Consider the following 23032-nt stretch of genomic DNA (forward strand, 5'->3'; position numbering starts at 1 on the left):
TCCTTTGTAGGAGCTCCTGCCTAGAGAACTTCTAAAGTTGGAATATTTGGTTTCCTTTGGGGACAATTTAAAAATAAAATAAAGTCAGCACTTTTCAAGTATCAGAAGATTAACCTATCAATTTTACTTCTTATTTTGCCTCTCCTGCTCAAGATGAAAATTATATGGCTGTTACATGGAGCCGACTGCTGAATTTCAAGCATGTAACCTCAGAAAGAAGCTCTTGGGTTTGCAGAAAAGATCAGTTCCTCCCTCTGTCTTGTTCTTTCTTTTCTTTCTTTCTTTCTTTTCTTTTCTTTCTCTCTTCTTTTCTTTCTTTCTTTCTTTTTCTTTCTTTCTTTTCTATGTATGTACATATCTATCTATCGTCTATCATCTATCTAATTTATTGGCTGCCCATCTTACCACATGGTAACTTTATCATGAATGATGGTGATAGATCAATTTATCCTATCGTCCAAGTGCATTCACTCACTGCCCATGAGATTTACATTCCCACAAATAATACACAATAAAGTTATTGGTATCCTTTACAAAATTGCACACATCTACCGAGTGCTTTCTCCCTCTGTACACTTTTTCAGAGAGAGAGGTGGGGGGCATGCCAGCAATCGGTCTGCACAAACAAGCAAAGCCCCATCCGCGGGATGCAGGCAGCACACAAAACCACACACTCTCCGGTCCGCGGAAAAACCTCTCTCCACAGAACCGGTCCCTGGAGCCCAAAAGGTTGGGGACCTCTGGTATAAGGTTTCCTGCCTGAGCATGTTGTGATTCAGCATCAGCCTGTGGTTCCGGCAGCTGAGTCGGATGATTCTGAAGAGGAGGAGGAGGAGGAGGGGCTTGGAGAGCCTTTGGTGTCAGAGCAAGGTTCTGATGCACTGTAGGACTCTCAGCCTGGCCCCTCCCATCTTGTTCTTCATCAGACTCAGCCATGTGAGCACGAGGGATTGGAAGAAGACGATCCACAGCTGGCTTTGTTCAGGGACGCTAGGAGCAGGAGGCAATCTAGCAGAGCAGAACAGAGGAAGGCAACCAGGCAACTTGGGCGAAGACAATGGGACTGCTGATAAAAGGGGAAGGTGTGGGAGGTGCTGCTTGCTGAAGGCAACCGTTTGAAGATCTTCTGCTAGAGTCCTGGTCTGTTATTCTTGTTTAACTCTTGTTTGAACTTTTGGTTTAACTCTTGAACTTTTCATTTAACCTTTGTTTGAACTCTTTGTAAATAAATTTGGTTGAGTTTTTTCCAGCCTGTTGACTATAAAAAGGGGTTGTCCCTGACATTCAAACAGGGCCGGTCATAGGCTGGAACAGAACAGAGCAGGGGGTTGGACTAGAAGACCTCCAAGGTCCCTTCCAACTATTATTATTATTATTATTATTATTATTATTATTATTATTATTATTATTATTATTATTATTATTATTAACCCACCTTCTGTACAGCAGCTCAAAGCAGTGGACATAGTGCTCTTCCCTATAAAGTCCCTGCAAGTGCAACTTTAAGAAATAGTCTGGGCTGAGAGAAGGACAGCATGAGTGGCCCAAAGACATCCATGAGCTTCTATGGCTGAGAGTGGACTAGAAATTGGGCAGACGTCAAAAGTGGTGACAAAACCTCTGCTGTATCCTAAATGTAGCCATCTTTGGAACTCAGATAAAAAGTTCTCTAAGATAGCAGAAAACGTTGTCCGCTCATCCCAGCTCCTTTCAAGCTGGACCAGTGCCAATGAGATACTTTGCCTTGAAGTTCTACCATAACTTGGATGCATCCCCATGACAGCACATGTCTTTGATTTCGCCCAAAGAAATCCCTCACCTGATCATCAAGGATTGCATGAACTGGCCTCATGCAGTTCATATGACTATCTTCAAGGAAGCTTCAAGGATAATCTTCAAAGATGATTAAGGGGCTGGAGACTAAAACATATGAAGAACGGTTGCAGGAATTGGGTATCTATAGTCTAGTGAAAAGAAGGACTAGGGGAGACATGATAGAAGTGTTCCAATATTTGAGGGGCTGCCACAAAGAAGAGAAGGTCAACCTATTCTCCAAAGCACCAGAAGGCAAGACAAGAAACAACGGATGGAAACTAATCAAGGAGAGAATCAACCTAGAACTAAGGAGAAATTTACTGACAGTGAGAACAGTTATCCAGTGGAACGGCTTGCCTTTCAGAAGTTGTGGGTACGCCATCACTGGAGGCTTTTAAGAGGAGACTGGACAGCCATTTGTCTGAATTGGTAAAGGGTCTCCTACCTGAGCAGCGGGTTGGACTAGAAGACCTCCAAGGTCCCTTCCAACTCTGTTTATTCTGTGTTCTATGAAGCTACCCAAATAAATTGCTGGAACCAAGAATCGAGTGTTGTTATGTATGTAGCCTCAGAAAAAGACATCTCTTTGAAGAAAGCCTGATATTTTTACAGGCTTTCATTCACACATTCCCAGTTAGGAATTTGTCCCAAATCCTGCCAGTGAAAGAATGGCTCCGGTAGATCACCCATTTAATTCCAAATACACTAGTTTCTTGTGTTTCTAATTAATAAATTGAAATAATAATAATAACTGGGTATTCTTTCAAAGGAGAAGGAATGCAGAGTGCCAATAGTAGGCAGAGTACCCAATTTTCCAAGAAGATAAATAACAGGAATAGTGGCTATTTTATTTGCAAGGGCCCAAGCAGAGTTGTGTATGTCCAACTTCCCCTTCCACTGTGTGCAATGGGAAGAGATGGAATATTTCTGCTGTGGTTTAGAACCAGGTCCAAAGTTTCTAAATATGCTCCTATCACACAGCAGGGGAAGAAAAGAACAGAGGAGTTGAAGAGCAGATGAGTCAGAGAGTCATTGCTGTTGCTGATGTTTTTAAAAAAAATTTAAAAAGTTTCTATTCCTCATGAAGAAAAGCCCGACAGTGTGCTGGCAATATCAACTTGAAAACTTAAAGAGACAGATGAAAAGGTATTTCCGTTCTAGTGCACTTGTGTCTTGGTGCAAGATTGAGGTTTCTTTTAACCTGCGTTTAAGGCAGAATAAATCCTATCTCTAACAAGAAAGTAAATTGAATCTAACCAGGCTTATTTTGCACAAACAAAGAGCAGAGCAGATGGAGAATCAAGCCACTCTACCTAAACCAAGGATCTGCAGAAATCCATCCAAACGCAACCGAAGTATTTTAAAGCAAGTACGTTGCTGATGAAAGAAAACATTCAAAATGCATCAAAACTGAAATGCGAAGAGGCAGATTGTGCGAATCACTGGATCTCACTATTCTCCGCTGCTCCCTCCCCTCTCGGCATGGGTCAGTCTGCCAGTGCACTAACATCTCAAATCCTTTCAGGACTTGGACGGCATTCAACCCTCAAATATTTTCAGCCGGGCTGAACCCACAGCACAGCCTCCATTCATCGGGGCGAGTTGACTCAATGTACTTCTATAGACAGGCATCATCAGCAAGTTTTCATTTATTTATTTAGCATTGGGCATCAGCAGCAAGTAAGAGGCTGCTGTTGTTTGCCCCCCCCCCGGGTTTAACTGGATTTTGATCACGTGACCATGGGACTGCGATCACAAGTCACTTTTTTCAGTGCCAATGTAACTTTGAACAGTCACTAAAGAAAGTGTTGTAAGTCGTGGACTTCCTGTATTTGATATATCACTAAGTCCAACAAAGCTGAAACAACCATTTCTCTCTCTCTCTCTCTCTCTCTCTCTCTCTCTCTCTCTCTCTCTCTCTCTCTCTCTCTCTCTCTCTCTCTCTCTCTCTCTCTCTGTCTGTCTCTCTCTCTCTCTCTCTCTCACACACACACACACACCAAAAACCATAATTAAAAGAACCCCCCCATAATAAAGAAGAGCAGTCTCATAGGACTGATAGCTGCAGGATGTGTATTTTTTTTATATAAAACAAAGAGAAGAGCAACTAAGATGATCCAAGGCCTGGAGACTGAAATATACGAAGAACGGCTGCGGGTCTTGGGTTTGGCTAATCTAAAGAAAACAAGAAATATGGGAGACATGATAGCAGTGTTCCAGTATCTGAGGGGCTGCCACAAGGCAGAGGGGGCCAGGTTGTTCACCAGAGCACCAGAGGGAAGGACAAGAAACAATAGATGGAAACTAATCAAAGAGAGAAGCAACCTGAAATTAAGGAGAAACTTCCTAACAGTGAGGACAAATAACCAGTGGAACAACTTGCCTCCAGAAATCGTGGATGTTCCATCACTGGAGGTTTTTAAGAAGAGGCTAAACAGTCACTTGTCTGAGATGGTGTAGGTTCACCTGCTTGAGCAGGGGGCTCGACTAGAAGACCTCCAAAGTCCCTTCCAGATTCTATTCTATTCTATTCTATTCTATTCTATTCTATTCTATTCTATTCCATTCTATTCTATTCTATTCTATTCTATTCTATTCTATTCCATTCCATTCCATTCCATTCCATTCCATTCCATTCTGTTTTAACAACCCTTGTCTCCAATCCATCACACCTTTGTAATCAATCAATTCTCAAGACTCTTTGGAAAAAACTAAGTTTTTACGGCTTTCCAAAATACCAGTCAAGTTGAAGATAATTTGTTGCCAAAGAAACTGCCCCTCGTTTCGCCTCTGCTGGTGTTTGTTCCAGCTGAGGAAAGAGCATTTCATTTCAGCGGTGAGTTTCTCTTGTAGCCCTGATGTTCTTGCAGAGATTCAGTTTAAAGGGGATCATTGAGCGGACCAGTCTTTCACTAATAGCCTTCCCTGGTTTCCACACTTCTGTTCCTTTCCAGGAGAAGACGTGGTGCTGAACTTCCACCTACGTTGCCTTTTCAGATTTGGAGAAGCCAAGGAAGCGTCAAAGAAAGGAAAAGATGGATTAATGGGAAACAATTCCATTCCATCCTCATCATCGGGAAAGGAGGCTCGAAATGCCACCATTAAAAATAAATAAATCTGGAACTATCCTGAGAAGAAGATAGTAGAACAAAACTAGCAGAAGACAACTTTTGAGGAACTGGTTGCAAGTTGCATCACAACCCACTTTGATGGACCAAAGGGGGAGAAAGATTTAAAACCTCTAGGGCATTCAGTTTTCTAATTAAAAGTTTAAGAATTTTAAACATTGTTTTAAAATGCTTCGAAGTCTCAAGATTTAAACTGAGGCAGAGATATCAGCCAACAGCTCAAACATCTTTGGCCACAAGCGTTATCATCTGCCTAGGATAGCACTGGAGGCGATCCTGGACTGCATTCACACAACCTATACTTGCAAAAGAGGGACGCGGTGGCTCAGTGGGTTAGGACGCTGAGCTTGTCGATCAGAAGGTCGGCAGTTTGGCGGGTCGAATCCCGAGTGCCGCGTAACAGAGTGAGCGCCTGTTACTCGTCCCAGCTTCTGCCAACCTAGCAGTTCGAAAGCACATAAAAATGCAAGTAGAAAAATAGGGACCACTACGGTGGGAAGGTAACAGCGTTCCGTGCGCCTTTGGCGTCTAGTCATGCCAGCCACATGACCACGGAGACGTCCTCGGACAAGCGCTGGCTCTTTGGCTTTGAAACGGAGATGAGCACCGGCCCCTAGAGTCAGAAACGACTAGCACGCATGTGCAGGGGAAGCTTTACCTTTACCTTTTATACTTGCAAAACAACGTTAAGTTTTCATACAGCCAGAAAAAGAACGAAACCAACAATTCTCTTCCTTTCTACTTTCTTTGAATCCTCCTTTGAACAAAACATCCCCTACCCTTTTTCAGGCTATGACAACTGAAGGCATAATGCCGAAAGCCTTTTTTTTATTACAAATATTTTTCCTATTCAGCATCATAAAGGCAGAATCACACTATTTCCTTGGAAATCATCTGGATTGGCATGCTCCCAGAAAGAATTTCCCTGACTTTGCTGCTTCTAAAGGTGGAGACTTTCCAGTGGGGTTTGGTTAAAAAGGGAGAAAGAGAAGAATTAGAAGTACTGCACAGCTTTCTAATTTTTTTTACCTTTTTTTTTTTTAGAATTTGCCAGTCCCCCCAAAAAGTTGCATATTTATGATTGGCTTGGAAATCACTGCGATAAGCAGTTACCCCCCAAACAGTTTGTACTGAAACCACAAAGGCCTTGAAAACGGGAGATGGAAGCAAACCACAAATTACCAGAATTTGGGGGTGTATTATTTAGTATTATGAGTCACATACAGTAAGTCTCATAATATCCAGAGCCAAAGGCTTCAGAGAATGTAAGCTGGTAGGAGAAGGGCTGAAAATGGAAGATTAGATCCTTGAGACCCTTTTTTTCACTTTCATCAGGACTAATGGTATTGCTCACAGTTAGTCTTCAACATTTTTTACACCTAGGCAGGAAAAATCAAAGGGGACAAGTACTGAGTAGGTGAAACTTGGCTCAAAAAGAGCAACTGCGAGAGAGATCTTGGAGTCCTAGCAGACGATCCCTTAAACGTGAGCCAGCCGTGTGCGGCGGCATCCAAAAAAGCTAATGTAATCCTTGGTTGTGTAAACAGAGGCATAGAATCAAAATAATGCGAAGTATTAGTATCGCTTTAGTAAGGCCACACCTGGAAGGCTGCATCCAGTTTTTGTCACATTACAAATTATTATTATTATTATTATTATTATTATTATTATTATTATTATTATTATTATTATTATTATTATTATTTGTATACCGCCCTTCTCCCGAAGGACTCAGGGCAGTGAACAGGGCAATACATGTTAAAAACAAGAATACAAAAGTTAAAAGAGATTAAACAAGATGCCCAAAAACTATAACAATAAGTTAAAATACATAAAAAGCAATAAAACCCAAACCCATCACCCATCAGGCCAGGCCGACTTGTTCGAACAGGTAGGTCTTTAGATCGCGCCAGAAGGAGCGAAGGTCAGGTGCCATCCAGAGCTCAACCGGAAGATGGTTCCATAAATCCGGCGCGCCCACAGAGAAGGCCCTCCCCCTGGGGGCCACCAGTCGACATTCTTTGACCGGTGGCACCCTGAGGAGGCCCTCTCTGTGGGAGCGCACTGGGCGGAGGGAAGTTGATGCCGGCCGCAGGTGTTGCCGTAGGTAATCCGGACCCCTGCCATGTAGGGCTTTGTAGGCCATTACCAACACCTTGAATCTCACCCGGAAGACAACTGGAAGCCAATGCAACTCGCGGAGCAGAGGTGTAACATGGGAGTATCGGGAGACTCCCAACACAACTCTCGCGGCTGCATTGTGTACCAGTTGGAGCCTCCGAGTGGTCCTCAAGGGCAGCCCCATGTAGAGAGGCTGAGACTTTGGAAAAAGTGCAAAGAAGAGCAACTAAGATGATTAAAGGCATGGAGACTAAAACATACGGAAAACGGTTGCAGGATTTGGGTTTGGCCAGTGTAGAAAAAAGAAGGACGAGGGGGGACATGGTAGCAGTATTCCAGTATTTGAGAGGCTGCCACAAAGAGGAGGGGGTCAATTTAATTTCTAAAGCACCAGCAGGCAAGACAAGAAACAATGGATGGAAACCAATCAAGGATAAAAACAACCTGGAATTAAGGAGGAATTTCCTAACAGTGAGTCAAGCAGTGGAACAGAAGTTGCCTTCAGAAGTTGTGGGTGCGTCATCCCTGGAGGTTTTAAAGAAAAGACTGGACAGCCACCTGTCTCAAATGGTATAGGGCAGAGGTCTTCAAACTCGGCCCTTTTATGACTCATGGACTTCAACTCCCAGAATTCCTCAGCCAGTGTGCCTGGCTGAGGAATTCTGGGAGTTGAAGTCCATGAGTCATAAAAGGGCCGAGTTTGAAGACCCCTGGTATAGGGTCTCCTGCTTGAGCAGGGGGCTGGACTAGAAGACCTCCGAGGTCCCTTCCAGCTCTATTCTGATTGAACATGTAGGAACCCAAACTGCTTTTTCTAAAAGCATGGGATCCAGCAAGCACGTTAACTGGACCGTCAAACAAGGTTGAACCAGGTCACCAATTTCTGTGTACCCTCTTTGCTCACACAATTGTGTACAATTGTCTTCAAGGCTACAAATGAGATTCTTTAAAGTGTCTAGGCGTAGAAAGTGTCTAGGTGCCAGCCATACAAAGGCAATTTGTCAAGGCAATCCAGCTGAGCTACAAGGACATATTACGCTTCTCAGCGGAAATCACATACAATTTCCACCCCCACCCCCACCCACCCACCCCGCTCCAAGCAGAAAAATGGCACATCAAATTCTGGGATTATGCCTCACTGTCTAAATTCACTTTACATTTGGAAAATAAAATTGACTTGAAAGTTAGCTCAGCGTGAAAACCATTGCTGGATCATCAGTTTCAACACTGATCTGTACCCCATCTAAAATGTGGGCTCCTTAACATTGAAGTCTTTAATCCTTGTTAAATAAGAACAAATCCAACTAGCCTACGACTGGAGGCTAAAATATATCGGGAACGGTTGCTGGAATTGGGTATGTGTAGTTTAACAAAGAGAAGGGTGAGGGGTGACATGACAGTAGGGTTCCAATATCTCAGGGGCTGCCCCAAAGAAGAGGGAGTCAAGCTATTCTCCAAAGCACCTGAAAGCAGGACAAGAAGCAACGGATGGAAACTCATCAAGGAGAGAAGCAACCTAGAACTAAGGAGAAACTTCCTGACAGTTAGAACAATTAACCAGTGGAACAACCTGCCTCCAGAAGCTGTGAATGCTCCAACACTGGAAGTTTATAAGAAGAGACTGACCAGCCATTTGTCTGAAATGGTATAGGGTTTCCTGCCTGAGCAGGGGGTTGGACTAGATGACCTCCAAGGTCCCTTCCAACTTATATTATTACTATTATTATTATTACTATTACTATTATTACTATTATTATTATTATTATTATTATTATTATTATTATTATTATTATTATTATTATTATTATTATCTTCCTTCTTTGCCTCGAGTTTTGTCCTTTCTTGATACTGGGCTTCCATATTAATTTGATTTTAAATGTAAAGCACGCTTCAGGTTTTAAATTGATATCAGTGAGCTAGCTGTGTAAAAACCAAACTAACCTAACGCCGAACGGATCCGTGCAGAAGAGTGCTTTGTTAAACCACATTACAGATCAACTCCCTACGTATTCCAATGAAAGTTCTCTTTAAAGTTTAGAGTAAACTAGCACTAGATTTGCAAGCAAATCCATTAAGTCCTTGCCTTGCAGTTTCTTATCTTTACCCAAGCAGGCAACCCGTGGAGTGGCCTTGTGCAATAGAATAGCACTCAAAAGTTAACATTCTTATGTTTGATGATATGTTTTTCCCAAGCACAGCTAAACTACAGAGGACTAATAAGACCACTGGGACCTCGGAAGGCAAAGTACTTCTGCAGGCACAAAACGCAATTAGCCAAGTTAGTTTACAAAGAATATAACACCCCAGAGAAAGAATTCCCAGTGAAATTATCAAACCACTCCTATCGGCTTCATGACGGTCGCAGCATCTAATCCATGTTGACTCTGTTCTTCTCAACAGCCCAGTCAAGACTGAAACTAGGTACAGATAGTCCTTGATCTAAAACCACAACTGAGTCCAAAGTTTCTGCTGCTAAGTGAGAGTGTTGTCCCATTTTACGACCTTTCTTGGCACAGTTAAGGGAGTTGCTAAGTTAGTAACATGGTTGTTATAAGTGAGCGTGACAGAAGGTCACCAAAATGGATCACATGACCCCGGGACGCTGCGACCGTCACAAATATGAGCTGGTTGCCCAAGCATCTGAATGACGTGACCCTGGGGATGCTGTCGTACCTTCAAACAGTCACTAAACAAAGTGTTGTAAGTCAAGGACTATCTGTATTTATCTAAGAATAGGCCTCAATGTAGCCAAAGGTACTTATTTTGTCTGGTTGACATTGCATGGTAACCTTGTTGAATAAATCAACCTTGGCTGGACTGCTATAATATATTAAACCTGTGTTTCACAACTTTGGCAACTTCAAAATGTGTCAACCACAACTTTGCATGCTGGCTAGGGAATTCTGGAAGTTAAAAATCCCCACTTTCTTAAAGTTGCCAAAGCGCAGTAAACTCTAAATGACGGTTTATAAAACTCCAGTGGTTGGCTTTGCAAACCATGTTAAGTCTCATCGAAACAAAACAAACTGGGGCTTAATGCAATGGACACATTAACCCTGTTCTTCTCTGCAAGATAAATGAAATATGGCGTTTTCTTGCAGGTTTGTCTTCAGTACCTTATGCAAGCAAACGGCCTAGTAGCGCATGATTGTGGTTCGGCTTTGCATCTCTCGCGGAAACCACATCTGAGCAACGGACTACACTCCAAGACAGACACCATGGTTTCAAAACATCATTTCCATTCACCCCAGTTTTCCCTGGCATCCGTACTGAGAAAACCATGACCAAAGCGGATTCCTGGATTACTGAGCTGAGCATTTTTCCCTGAGCCTAGTTCAAGGAACAGATATTTCTGATGCTCTCACCCTTCAACGGAAAACAGGACCTTGTGTCTTCTCTAGGAATTTCTGCCCAACACACTGGGCAACAGGACTCCCACAGCATATGCAAGATATTAAACTAGACTTTAATTAACTCAGACGGGAGATACGTGATTCATAGGATATGAATCACGGCATTCTCAATGGAAAGAAAATATTGCCTTGCACATATGTACATCGGTTAGCATTTTGCTAGCATGGCATTCAAAGGCTACCAATTACGGTAAGTGGCCCATTTTTCCCCCTCTATCAACAGATCATGGCTCAAATAAACAGATTAGGTGGCATAGCAAGCTTTAGCCCTGCTCTCTCACCCACAGTGTGGCTGTAAAAAAAAATGAGAAAAGACTGCTGCAAATGCTCATTTGGTGAACCTTACACAATCTGCCTTGAATTGTTGCCTAACTGACAACAAGGCACATATTGATCTCTGTATTACTTGTTACATAAGAGCCATGGTGGTGCAGTGGTTAGAATGCACTACTGCAGGCTAAGTCTGCCGACTGCTAGCGGTTCGATTCTGAACAGCTCAAGGTTAACTCGGTCATCCATCCTTTTGGTAAAATGAGGACCCAGATAGTTGGGGGTCAAGATGCTAATTCTGTAAACTGCTTAGAGAGAGCTGTAAAACACTGTGAAGCGGTATATAAATCTAAGTGCTATTATTATTATTATTATTATTATTATTATTATTATTATTATTATTATTATTATTATCATCATCATCATCATCATCATTCTTTATGTCAGTAAATTGAGGACACCAGCTCAGTATGATTAAGGCAGCATTCATACCAATACTCTCTCAGTTTCATTCTTAATTCCACTTGGGGGATAGATGCAAATGTGCGTTGCCATGAGGCACAATCAGGTGCAACGGTCTGTGCAAGTTAATGTAAATCAAAGTGGGAAAAGTAGAGGAAGTAAAGAGACACTGTCCAGGGAACGCCAGGCAAGGGAAAGCAAGTCTGTTCGAGTTGTGCAATTTATTTATTTTTTTAGCTTGGTTTTGAAATAAAGAAGCTGTGTTAAGAAACCAGGAAGTGGAGTGCATGCAATCTTTGCTCGTTCACTTCATGTGGCATCCACTATGTTTCTACCTTGCTTGCAGAACTGCAACCAATTTAAGGGGTGTCCTTTGGGCTTAAGTCTTCCTTCTTCAAATCTACCACCTTGAGCAGAGGTTACAGTTCCACATTTCCAAGCAACATGGCCCTTTGCTCAACACATCCATAGGGTTCCAGGTTAAAGAAACTAATCAAAGTTAAGATTAGGGGTAAATACCTGGTTGTTCTTTCCAAAATCCAGTCTCTAAGATCAGGACAAAAGTTTAATTTGACCTGATTGACACTTACATTAAAATGTGACAATTCACGTGTGTCTGAAGGGGATTTAAGTTGGGTAGCCCGTAACACAGTATGTAATCTGTAACCACTATATAACACAGACTTTCCCAGTGGACAAAACTTTTGAAAAATAGGTCTTACAAATATTTTGCACAATGCGCGCAGGCTTGCCTCGTCCCTCACTTTCTGACCAGTATCTTCTCCACTTGGATTTTAACAGAATAACAGAGCTGGAAGGGACTTTGGAGGTCTTCTAGTCCAACCCATTCTCTGCTTGAGCAGGGAGTCCTCAACTTACAACTGAGCCCCAAATTTCTGTTGTGAAGCGAGACAGTTGTTATTGCTGTCCTATTTTGCGACCTTTCTTCCCACAGTTCCTAAGTGAATCACTGCAGTTGTGAAGTTAGTAACCCGCTTGTTAAGTGAATTTGGCTTCCCCATTTACAAGGTGGCAAAAGGGGATCACGTGATCCGGGGACGCTGCAACCGTCATAAATATGAATTAATTGCCAAGCGTACGAATTCTGATCACGTGACCGCGAGGATGCTGCAACGGTCGTAAAGTGTGAAAAACGGTCCTAAGTCACTTTTTCCAGTGCCATCGTAACTTTGAACTGTCACTAAATGAACTGTTGTAAGTCGGGAACTACCTGTTGTAAGTCTAGACAAGGGACTGACTGTCCGGTCTCTTCTTAAAAACCTCCCGTGTTGGAGCACCCACAACTTCAGGAGGCGAGCCGTTCCGCTGGTTAATTTACGATTTAAAATAACCCTGAGTTGAAAGTAACACAATGAAGTTGGAGGAGCTATTGCACCTGGTTGTGGACGGGACAGATAAGAATCAATACTCTACTACAATTTGCTGCTTCTGGAACAAAGGAACACTTCCAAGGACTTCCACAACTGTTTCCATTGAAGGCTCTATTATTTATTACAGAACACAGCCTGGGGTGAAATAAACCCTTTGCCAAGTAAAGAAATGTGCAATGGTCCAGATGGGGAGAGGGAAGCGCCCCATATCTTAGCATCAAAGCCCTTTTGCAGGACCGTCAGCAGATGATTAACTTCCTCTATCTGCTATATTGCAGAGCTCAGCTTCAGGCGGTGGTGCAAAAGACAGGAAATAGATCCATCGCCTGCAATACTAGAGAAAGCTAAAAAAAAAAAAAGTGCAATTGGAAAACAAAGAAAACAGTGGATAAGCAGAGAACCCCTTTTATCAGGGCCTTTCCAGATGAGTTGGATTTTCACAGGGCAATCAGACAAACAAATAACACCAGAAAGAAGAAAAAGTAGATTTCTTTTTAAAAAAAAATAAAATACGCAATACGGGAAAAGATCAAAGGAGTAAACGTAAGGAAGCGGTCAGATGCATACAAAGGCTGCATCTTTACCAATGAAGTATGCATCGCAACCAAAGCACGCTTGTGCTCATGACACATCTAGGTCTCCCAAAAGAAATATAGGAAAACCTATCCCAATAGATTCAGGGTGGAAACAGACTGAGATGGGACATCTTAAAAAGTGGGGTTCTTGTTGCTCTCTGAGCTTGTTTTCCTGCAGATGTCTCATTAGATAAGAAGGTAACAACATCAGTGCTGGAAGAGAGTGGGGCTTGTGGAAAGGAGGAGGAGGGGAGGAGGGGGAACGTGAGGTCCTTGGTGGTTTCTGAGCTTGATGGTTTTCTTGGAGACATTTCATTACCCAACTAGGTAACATCATCAGTGCTAAAAGGGAGGAGGAGGAGGAGGAGGAGGAGGAGGAGGAGGAGGAGGAGGAGGAGGAGGAAGAGGAGGAGGAGGAGGAGGAGGAGGAGGAGGAATATGACTGTGTGATCCTTTGAGCTCACTGAGCTTGGTTGGTTTTTTGCAGACTTTTCACTACCCAACTAGGTGACATCTTCAGTGCTAGAAGGATGGGGGAGGAGGGGGAGGAGGAGGAAGGGGAGGGTAAGGTCCTTGGTACTCTCTGTTTGGCTGTTTTCTTGTAGACAGTTCATTACCCAACTGGGTAATGAGATCTTGCTTTAAATCCACTAAAACACCACACACACACACACACACACTGGGCCCTTGCCCACTATTGGCACTGTTGGCATATGCTGTTCTATGCACACTTATCTGTTGGGTGTATTGGGATTTCACTTAAGAGAGTAGTTGGTTTATTTGGATGCATCCCATCATGTGAACACAAATTACTGCAATTTGTTAAACCAATTTTAGGGCTGAGCATGTCGTATGAACCAACTGTTGTTGCTTTTTAAAGCCTCCTAATGACATCGTATGGGACACTCTTTCCCGAGCAGGGAAGGGTTTTATTTGAAAGGAGACTGATAAATCATATGCCCTTATTTGCCAGATAAAAACTGTATTGTGCAAGTTAGAAAAGTCAGAAAAAGTCTATTACTATAGATCTGATTTTCTCATCACGCACACACACACACACACACACACACACACACACAGAGGGTGGGTGGGGAGAGACAAAGATACAGAGAGACACACAAAGACATGCATGTATGCATACACACAAACTAAGCTTTCACATAAGGCAAAAAAAGGAAAAAAATGAAATTTATTTGTTTGTTCCACAATTTTTAAAAAAGAACGGGATAAAAACCTGGGAGTTTAATTTTAAGGCCAAAAGTTCAACTGTCAGCCAAGAGGAAGATCTGGAAGAATACATACTTCAAACCCTGCTATTTATTGCCTCCAATTCGTCAGACATTGGTATCAGCCAGAATTTATGATGCTTTTAAATTGCAATTTTAATTCCTTCCAACCGAATGCAAAAAGCCAGAGCTGTAATAAATCGGTCAACTTTTGTTCCAGGAATCATGTCTATACTGGTTTCCTAGGCACAATAATATACAATCTAAATAAGTCCACGCATGTGGGTTTTGTTTTTTTTTTCCTATTGGGGCTTACATGGGTTGCATGAACCCTGGCATCGCGGTTTGCATAATCACGAGATTTGACTTCGCATGATGAGAGACAGCCAGCCAGGTAGTCCTCAACATACGACTGTAATGGAGCCTGCCGATTCCATGTTGTAAAAGAGATCTGTTGTATGACCCGACTTGATTTTAATCACCTTCTTTGTGGCAGTCGTTACACAAACATGGCAATCGTAAAGTGAATGAAGCAGTTGTTAAGCTAACCAAGGCTTTGCTGTAGCTGGAGTTGATTTCTCTGTTTTTAAAATAACCTATTTGTTTGTAAAATGTATTGGCCATCCACCTCACCTCAAGATCACTCCGAGCATGCTAGAATAAGTGTCATAAATGGAGCCATGTCGTTGAGCACTCGAAATTGAATTAAATAATTAAATTTAATTTTAAAAAAGTATCAAATTGAGGGCGATGGTTCGTTCTCCAAGTTTCTGGGTTGGTTTCTGAACGTTTCGTTACCAGCCTAGGTGACATCTTCCCCTTAAAACTCCGCTGAAGATGTTACCTAGCCTGGTAACAAAAGGGTCAGAAACCAACTCATAAGCTTGGAGAACGAACTTGCACTCTCATCCTAACCCAAGCACAACTTGTGTCAGTTGTAAGTCCCCTTTTTCAGATCAGTCGTAACTTCGAACAGTCACTAAGCAACCCATTCGTAAGTCGAGGATTACCTGTCCTCAGTAAACCACTGACTGTAACATGCAAACCAAAACTATGAAACAGCAAAAGGATCCGATGGTGAGAAAGGCCTGTGAGTAAAGTTACTCAGTGTTCCCTCCGTTGTTACTCTCCAGATCTGCTAAGGCTATCAATTCCTGCACGGTCATTCTGAGTAGGATTTGGGGCACATATAACACCGAGTTCTTTCAAAGGGAGCCAAACGTGATAAAAAGACAAGCACGATATTTACTTTTTTTCCCTTTATCTTCAACAACTCAAAAATGTTTTCAAAAAATCCTCTATCCATATGGTGCATTACTGTACATAATCCACATCAACACATGGCAAATGGGTAATGTTACAGGAGGATTTTTTTAAAATTATTATTGGTTAAGAGCCAATTAGGTGAAAAGCCAATTTATATCTTTCATACCTGAGGCCAATTTATCCAGGAATTTTAGAGTACAATTAACTCAGCAACTTTCCACATAGTTCACGTTTTAGAAAAGAGAGACCCAGAAAGACATCAAAAGAACACAACCTAAACACAGTGGTAAAATTCAAGAACGGTAAAGTTCTGAAGCCTGATCTTCTAAGCATATTTTAGAAACTATATATTATATTTATATTTACCAGAATATAAATATAATATATAGTTTCTAAAATACGCCCCAGTGAGCAGTGGCGTAGCGTGGGTTGTCAGCACCCGGGGCAAGGCAACCGGAAGCGGAAATAGAGGGCCGGGCGGGCGGTGACATCACGGCACCGCCGAAAAGACGCGCCCCGCAGCGGCGTAGACTTTCCAAGAAGAGTCGCGCGCATGCGGGATGCTTCCGGGTCCCTCTCGAGGGCGGCTGGGCGGGGCTCCGACCTGCAAGAGCCGCTGCATTCAAGCTCGCACGTGAGCCCTGCTAAATAAAGCCACGCATGTGCACGAAGCTAGGCCGGCCGGCCGGCGGGTCCGTCTTCGCTCGGCCAAGCCTGCCGGGGCGCCTGCGGGGCGCTTGCAGTTGGCCTGAGCCTGGGTGGAGAGTTGGCCGCTTCTATTTATTTTATTCAGTTTATGTGGCCGCCCATCTCACCTGCCGGACTCATTTCGCTTTGCAAGAAAGAGCAGCTCAAGAGCGGAGCCAAGCCAACTCTGTGCAGCCCTTGGGGCTCCCTGAGCAGCTCAGTGCGAGCGCGCCCCCCCCAGATGTTGCGGCCGGTGCGGCCGGCCCCCCCTGCACCCCCCACGCTACGCCACTGCCAGTAAGATGGGACACCTCGCGCAATTATTATTCTTATCATTGGTTTTCACCACTATTTCATTCCAGATAGCCTCTAAGGTACAGCTTGCTTAACCACAGTTTGAAAACACAAGCCAACATTTGGCGTTATCATACCACATGAAATCAGAATCAAACAAAAATGCATTATGGCTGAACACAGTACATGAATCAGGTTCACCGGCTGTGGTTTACTATGTATTTATTTGTATCCTGTCCTTATTATTTTTGCAAATAAGTCAAGGTGGATTGGCCTGAGAGAGGGAGGAACTCGCCCAAAGTCACCCAGGTGGCCTTCACGGCTAAGGCAGAATTTGAACTCAGGATCTCCAGCTTTCTAGCCTGCTGCCTTAGCCACCAGGACCACATGGCTCTCAACATGACTGATATGTGAATGCTAAACTCTCACGAGCAGTTATTGCAATAATCTAAAAGGGAAGCGCATGGGAGTGATACATTACTTTCCAACGTTTTTAAATTAACATTTTCCCCCAAAGTTACCTTATATATTCTTATTGAGTTGCCAGTTTAGGGCTCTTAGACTTAATTGGATTTTGATTTCTACTTTTGTTTCTTGGGTGTTTTTTTTTATTATTATTATTCTCGCTGTTTTATCACATACTGTTTTTATCACTGCATACTATTCTGTGTTTTATGTTTGTAATTTACTTGCATGCAACCCAGGGAAGCCTGACCATTAAGCAGTTGAGAAGGAATAATAAGTGAATTAATTCTGGCTCCTACAAGGCAAAACATTCTTCCCTGGCCATTAAAAAATAGACTTGAGTGACTTGGTAAGCTACAGCCAAGTATGTCTCTTCTTGGTAAGCTTTGAACAAAACCTTTCACAAATAAGAAACTCCAACCTGGTTATTAGAAGAGTTAAAACTATGAGCTTTTTTTAAAAAAACCAGGATATGAATCATGAACTGGCAATAACATCATTCCATTTATTTATATGTGAGCAAGGACGGATTACCCAAAAACACAAACGTATTAAATTAATAGATACCCAAAGGGGGAAGGGAAAGCTCATTCACAGTCTTCCTGTATTCCTCCTGTTTTTATGGCTAAAGTCCTTTTCATCCGTTTGTTACCTTATAGTGCCAAGTCATGGAGGGCTTCCATTCCAAGTGGGCAATCATTTGGTGTAGATCAGGGGTCTTCAAACTTGGCCCTTTTATGACTTGTGGACTTCAACTCCCAGAATGCCTCAGCCAGTGTGCCTGGCTGAGGAATTCTGGGAGTTGAAGTCCACAAGTCATAAAAGGGCCACGTTTGAAGACCCCTGGTGTAGATCCATGCACCAAAATTCAGATGCACTTGGTAGGAAATTTGCACGTGTAAAAGTGCACAGGACTTTGCTAATGTAACTAGATCAAAGCTCTCCTCTTTTTTTTTCTTTTCTTTTTTTTTAAAAAAATATCCAACAGGACTTTAGTCACCTTTGATCACTCAGCCAGGAGCCAAACTTTTTCACCTAATAGAATTCTACTTTAATTTATACTTTTCCACAAAGAGGAAAAAGGCGGGCAGCGGACCGATCGAGAGTTGTTATTGCCAGATGTCTAATTTATAAACGTCCGGTCCTTGACTTACAACCCATTCGTCTAATGACTGTTCAAAGATACAACGGCATTGAAAAAAAGTAGCTTAGGACCAGTTCTCATATTTAGAACCACTGCAATATTTCCACATGCTCAAATGTCAGCTGCTCGGTGACCGGCATGTGTTTACAACAATTGCAACATTTCATTTCCAAACTTTCCTAGGGAGCTTCAGACAAGCAAAGTCAGTGGGGCAAGCCAGACTGGCTTAACAACTGCATGATTCACTTAATAACTGTTGTGATTCGCTTAACGACCTCAGCAAAAAAGGTCGTAAAATGACTCAACTGTCACCCTTAGCACAGGAAATCTTAGGCTCAATTGTGGCCATAAATTGAGGACTACCTGTATGTTTTCCCACCCTACCCCCCACCCCCAATATTAATACCAGGCTTTGACAAAATAGCAAGAAATGGTTAAAAGTACTGTAAGCAAGCATAAGAAATATATAGCACACAATTTTGCCCGGGATTGAAAAGGTGACAGGCTCACCAAGAAATCTCAAAGATAGTTCCAAGCAAAAAGAGCTGCAGAAATCCTGGCATTGAAAAGTGGATATACAAAGAAAATGGGCATGTGCAGTTTGTGTTTTTGAAAGGACAAAGGAGAACTGTCTCTTTTTGGAAGGGTGCACATATGCCGAACGCTATTCATCGTTCTCCAAACTGTGCATGCTCTTCTCAAAAGTCTTGTGACCAATTTCTTCCCATCTGAACCATCCGCGACAATCAGAGAATGTGTAAATGAGGCAGAAAAACCCGGAAATGTAAGAGGACAATTGTCATTGCTGAGTCCACTTAGGGCATCTCTCTCTTCTAAGAAATTCTGAAAGGCAGAAGAATCTTGCGGGAAAACGTGGCAATGACCTCAAGAAAATTAATTGACTAGCGAGTTCATGAGGACCACAGGAGGCTCCCTCATACAGTGTCAGATGGCTAGGTTTTCAACCTCAGTAGGGACAATGGCGTGTTTTTTTTCCTCACTTTAGCAACTTCCAGATATGTGGGCTTCAACTCCCAGAATTCTCAGCAAGGACCACATTGACTGGGGAATTCTGGGAATGGAGATCCACCTATTAGGAAGCTGCCAACAGTTTCTCTACAGGGCTTCAGACAAGAACCAAACTCAGATCTACTTAAGAGGCACATGAAAGATTTCAAAGTTCAGTGAATGTTTGGTCGAGCTTTATTTGTTTTGATAGAAGCATTTATGGATTACCTACATCTAGAGAAGAGATGACGCCGACTCACAACAACAAATAAAAACATTAAAATAAAAAAAAAAACCTTGATTGTCTTACGACTGAAGCTAGCCAACTAGCAGCACGGACTTCACCATTAGTTTTTTAATAAAAAAAAGAAAAGAAAGAAAGGTGTTTTTGAACCAATAAAAAGGTCAGTGTTTTAAAAGGCTTTTTTGCTGGTTTTAAATTCCTTTGGAAGAAAGGAAGAGCCAGGTAAGGAACTCTGCTTGGAAAGTGATGCTTAAAAATGATCAAAAACTCAAGCGGCCCATTCAAATACTGATGTTGGTGGGTAACTATTAATGGCCAAGTACTACGAAGACGACAGATGGAAGCAGTTCTTCCAAAAACATACGATATGAAATGGAAGAAAGATTGCAAGAGAAACAGAGAATAAAATCCTTTTTGTTGTTGTTGTTTTGCATACAGGAATTCATTCTAACCCCAAGTTCTCCATTTTTGATACCCACCACCTCAGTGAAATCAAATAGATACGAACTGGGCTGGCGCATCTAACTGTACCATATGAAGATCAGTCTATGCTCAGAATATTAATATGGTTACAGGTAGTCCTCAATTTACAAAAGTTCATTTAGGGACCGTTGGAAATGACACCCGCACTGGGAAAAAGTGACTTGGCCATTTTTTTCACATGACCGCTGCAGCCTCCCAGTGGTCAAGTGTTCAAAATTCAGACGCTTGGCAACTGAATTATATTTATGATGGTCACAGAGTCCCAGGATCGTGTGATCCCCTTAATGCCACCTTCTGACAAGCAAAATCTATGGGGGAAGCCAAATTCACTTAACAACCACGTTACTAACTTAACAACTGCAGAGATTCACGTAACAACTGTGGCGAGAAAGGACGTAAAACGGGGCAACATTCACTTAAACAAATGTCTTGCATAGCATCAAAAAAAAAAAATTGTACTCGGCTGTGGTCCTAAATTGAGTACTGCCTGTATCTATAAATGAACAAGTGGAAAAAAAAAAGATTTGGAATTCAAGCTATCTTTTCCTCTGCATGTTTGGCACAGTTTTAGCACAACACACAAAACACTGCGTTGGCCTAATGTACCACTGGAAGATTGTAAGCCATTTTCTATCTCAGCCAGTCCTACCTCATAGGAGTGTTGTAAAATAAAAGGCAGGGATGGGGGGGAAGAGCAGGAAAACTATACGTGCAACCCACTTGATGAAAACGTGAGGTGGAAATGAAGCAAAATAAAACTAATTAAAGTTTATCCAAATACACCAGGGGCACCTAAATTTTAAATCCAATCTTTCTGGAATTTTATTATTATTTATTTTATTATTATTATTATTATTATTATTATTATTATTATTATTATTATTATTATTATTATTATTATTATTGTTCTTCTGGCTCCCGTGCATTGATCTTTCTACATTTTGAGGCAGCCTTCACATGTAATAAACACATTTGCCTGCAAATTATATCCCATCCTAATCCTGAAACATTTTACAGACACCCTATGCCTGTCTGCCAGCTTCTTTGATCAGAACTCCATAGTCCAAAGGCTAATTTCCTCCATTCTAAAAAATAAAAAATAAAAATCACTTTTAAATTGTTTTAACTTCTCATGATTTGTCCTCCTGTAATGTTTTGCTTCTTAAATCAGCCCAGGGAAATAACTCATAAATCTTTTGCAGACCTTCATGAAAGCTGCAATCCCGTATATGTACATTAAGAAGAAAAGGCAACAGTATTGTGTGTCTTGAGGTTTCTATTCTGTTTCTGCTTCAAAACAAACTTTCACTTATGTAGACAAGGAGGTAGAGAGGGAAATGCATAGATCCCTTGCTGGCTTCCACACTGATTTTGGACTGATTTTGCACTGATTTTGCAATATTGGCTGATATACACACCTACAGGCCCAAGGTGGCAGTTGAGGGGGGTGGGGGGTGGGTGGGATAAGGAGAGCATTAAGAATAATTTGTATTCCAAATAAATCCGAATTCTCTTCTCTTTTTAGAGCGAAACAAAACCCACAGAAGAAAGGGAAATGTACAAAATCCCTACAAAATCTTTTTCTTTTCTTTTTTTTTTAAGAAAAAAAAACAGTAATGCTTATGAAACTGGCTGCTCACCAGCTTAAACCCTCCAGCACCTACTAACGGAGCCCTAAATGGACTCACCAGTGACCTGTTTGGTGTGTCAATATTTAAGTCTCGGTTGATACTGCAAAGTTAAGTTCTCCCCCACCCCCAACAATCCGGTCCCAGATTCCCAAAGGACAGAGGCTTTTTTTGTTTTTCCCCAATTACCTTCACGCTGGATCGCTTGGTCCTTGATTCTGCCTCCATGTTGTCCCGAGTGTCTTTCTTACTTAGGTTAGTTCTCAACTTGTACGAGGTGGTGTTGGAAGATTTAATGAATAATCCAGGGACAGGATTCCCTTGCTGAGACGAATTGGAGTCCTCCGGATCTTTGTTACTGTGATAAACCACCCGGCTGTCAGATATATGAATGCTGGGAGCACAACCCATGGCTGTTTTCTTTGCGTTTTTTTTTAAAGCCGCTAGATCTCAAGGTTACCTCTCTCTCTCTCTTTAAAAAAAAAAATCCTCGTTTGGGAACGACGTCTTTTTTTCAAAACCGGGTTAATAGGCAGTTTCTGCTGGGTAGCCCAAGGTCCCAATCCACACCGTCAGCTGTTTCTCGGGTACAGCCCCCCCAAATCTGGAGAAACATCATTCCGGCTCCTCCGAAAAGCGGCGGGAATTCGGTCTCGGTCGGAAAGCGCAGTGGGTGCGGCGAGGTGAAAGGGGCTTGAAATACCGGCTGTGCAGTTAAATCATGTCATTCTTTTCTCTCTCCCCCCCCCTCGCCTTCACGCAAAAGGGGAGATGGAAAAACGACACACACCCCCCGTTTTGGGGGATTAAGAGGAGGGGAGGAGATGCATCACTGGGCGGCGCTTCCCCAGAACCCCCCCCCCTCTGTCTCTTAACAAATAGAGCTACTCCGGTTTGGGGAAGGGGCAAGGGGGGGCAAACAATCGAGATCTTGCAATTAAAAGGATAGGGGGTGCCTTTCGACTCCGACCCCAAACCCGACCCTTCGCCTGGCACACCTCGCCCCCTCCTGCCTCCACCCGCTCTCTCTGCGCACATAGGCAGCCCCCTCCCCCTCTTTCCAAGCTCCTAAACGTGGCTCCCTAGCCGGGCTGGGAGGGGGTGGCGGGCCCCCCCTCCGGGGTTACGCTCCCGCCTTCATCAAGCGACCGTCCGAGTCATCTCCGCGGCCAGACCCCCGCGGCACCCCACCGCCACCACCACCACCGCCACCCCCACCCCCCTCGCCCGGCCCTCCCTTCCCCACCTCGTCGCTTGCACTCCCCGGGAGCCGGGGAAGCGCATTCACACGTTCTCTCCCCTTCCTTCGCAAGAGGCTTCCCTTCCGCCGCACCTCGCGCCGGTCCCAGAGATTCCCCACGACGAGGGCCTTCCAGCAGATGTGCCACCCAGTTGCACTTTCACACACACAC

The 23032-nt window shown here is 42.9% G+C and overlaps 1 protein-coding gene across 1 annotated transcript in view; it reads right to left on the minus strand.

The window, feature by feature from the left end:
* The window catches only part of PDE8A (phosphodiesterase 8A), an 82265-nt gene extending 59707 nt beyond the window's left edge, over window positions 1–22558 (minus strand). Inside the window, exon 1 of the mRNA XM_083371019.1 lies at window positions 21810–22558. Coding sequence (XP_083227145.1) covers window positions 21810–22031 — 222 coding nt within the window. The 5' untranslated portion in view covers window positions 22032–22558. The remainder of the gene's footprint in view (window positions 1–21809) is intronic.
* Between the last annotated feature and the right edge of the window lie 474 nt (window positions 22559–23032).

The sequence above is a fragment of the Vipera ursinii genome (assembly GCF_947247035.1).
Source record: "Vipera ursinii genome assembly, chromosome: 11".
Lineage (NCBI taxonomy): Eukaryota > Metazoa > Chordata > Lepidosauria > Squamata > Viperidae > Vipera > Vipera ursinii.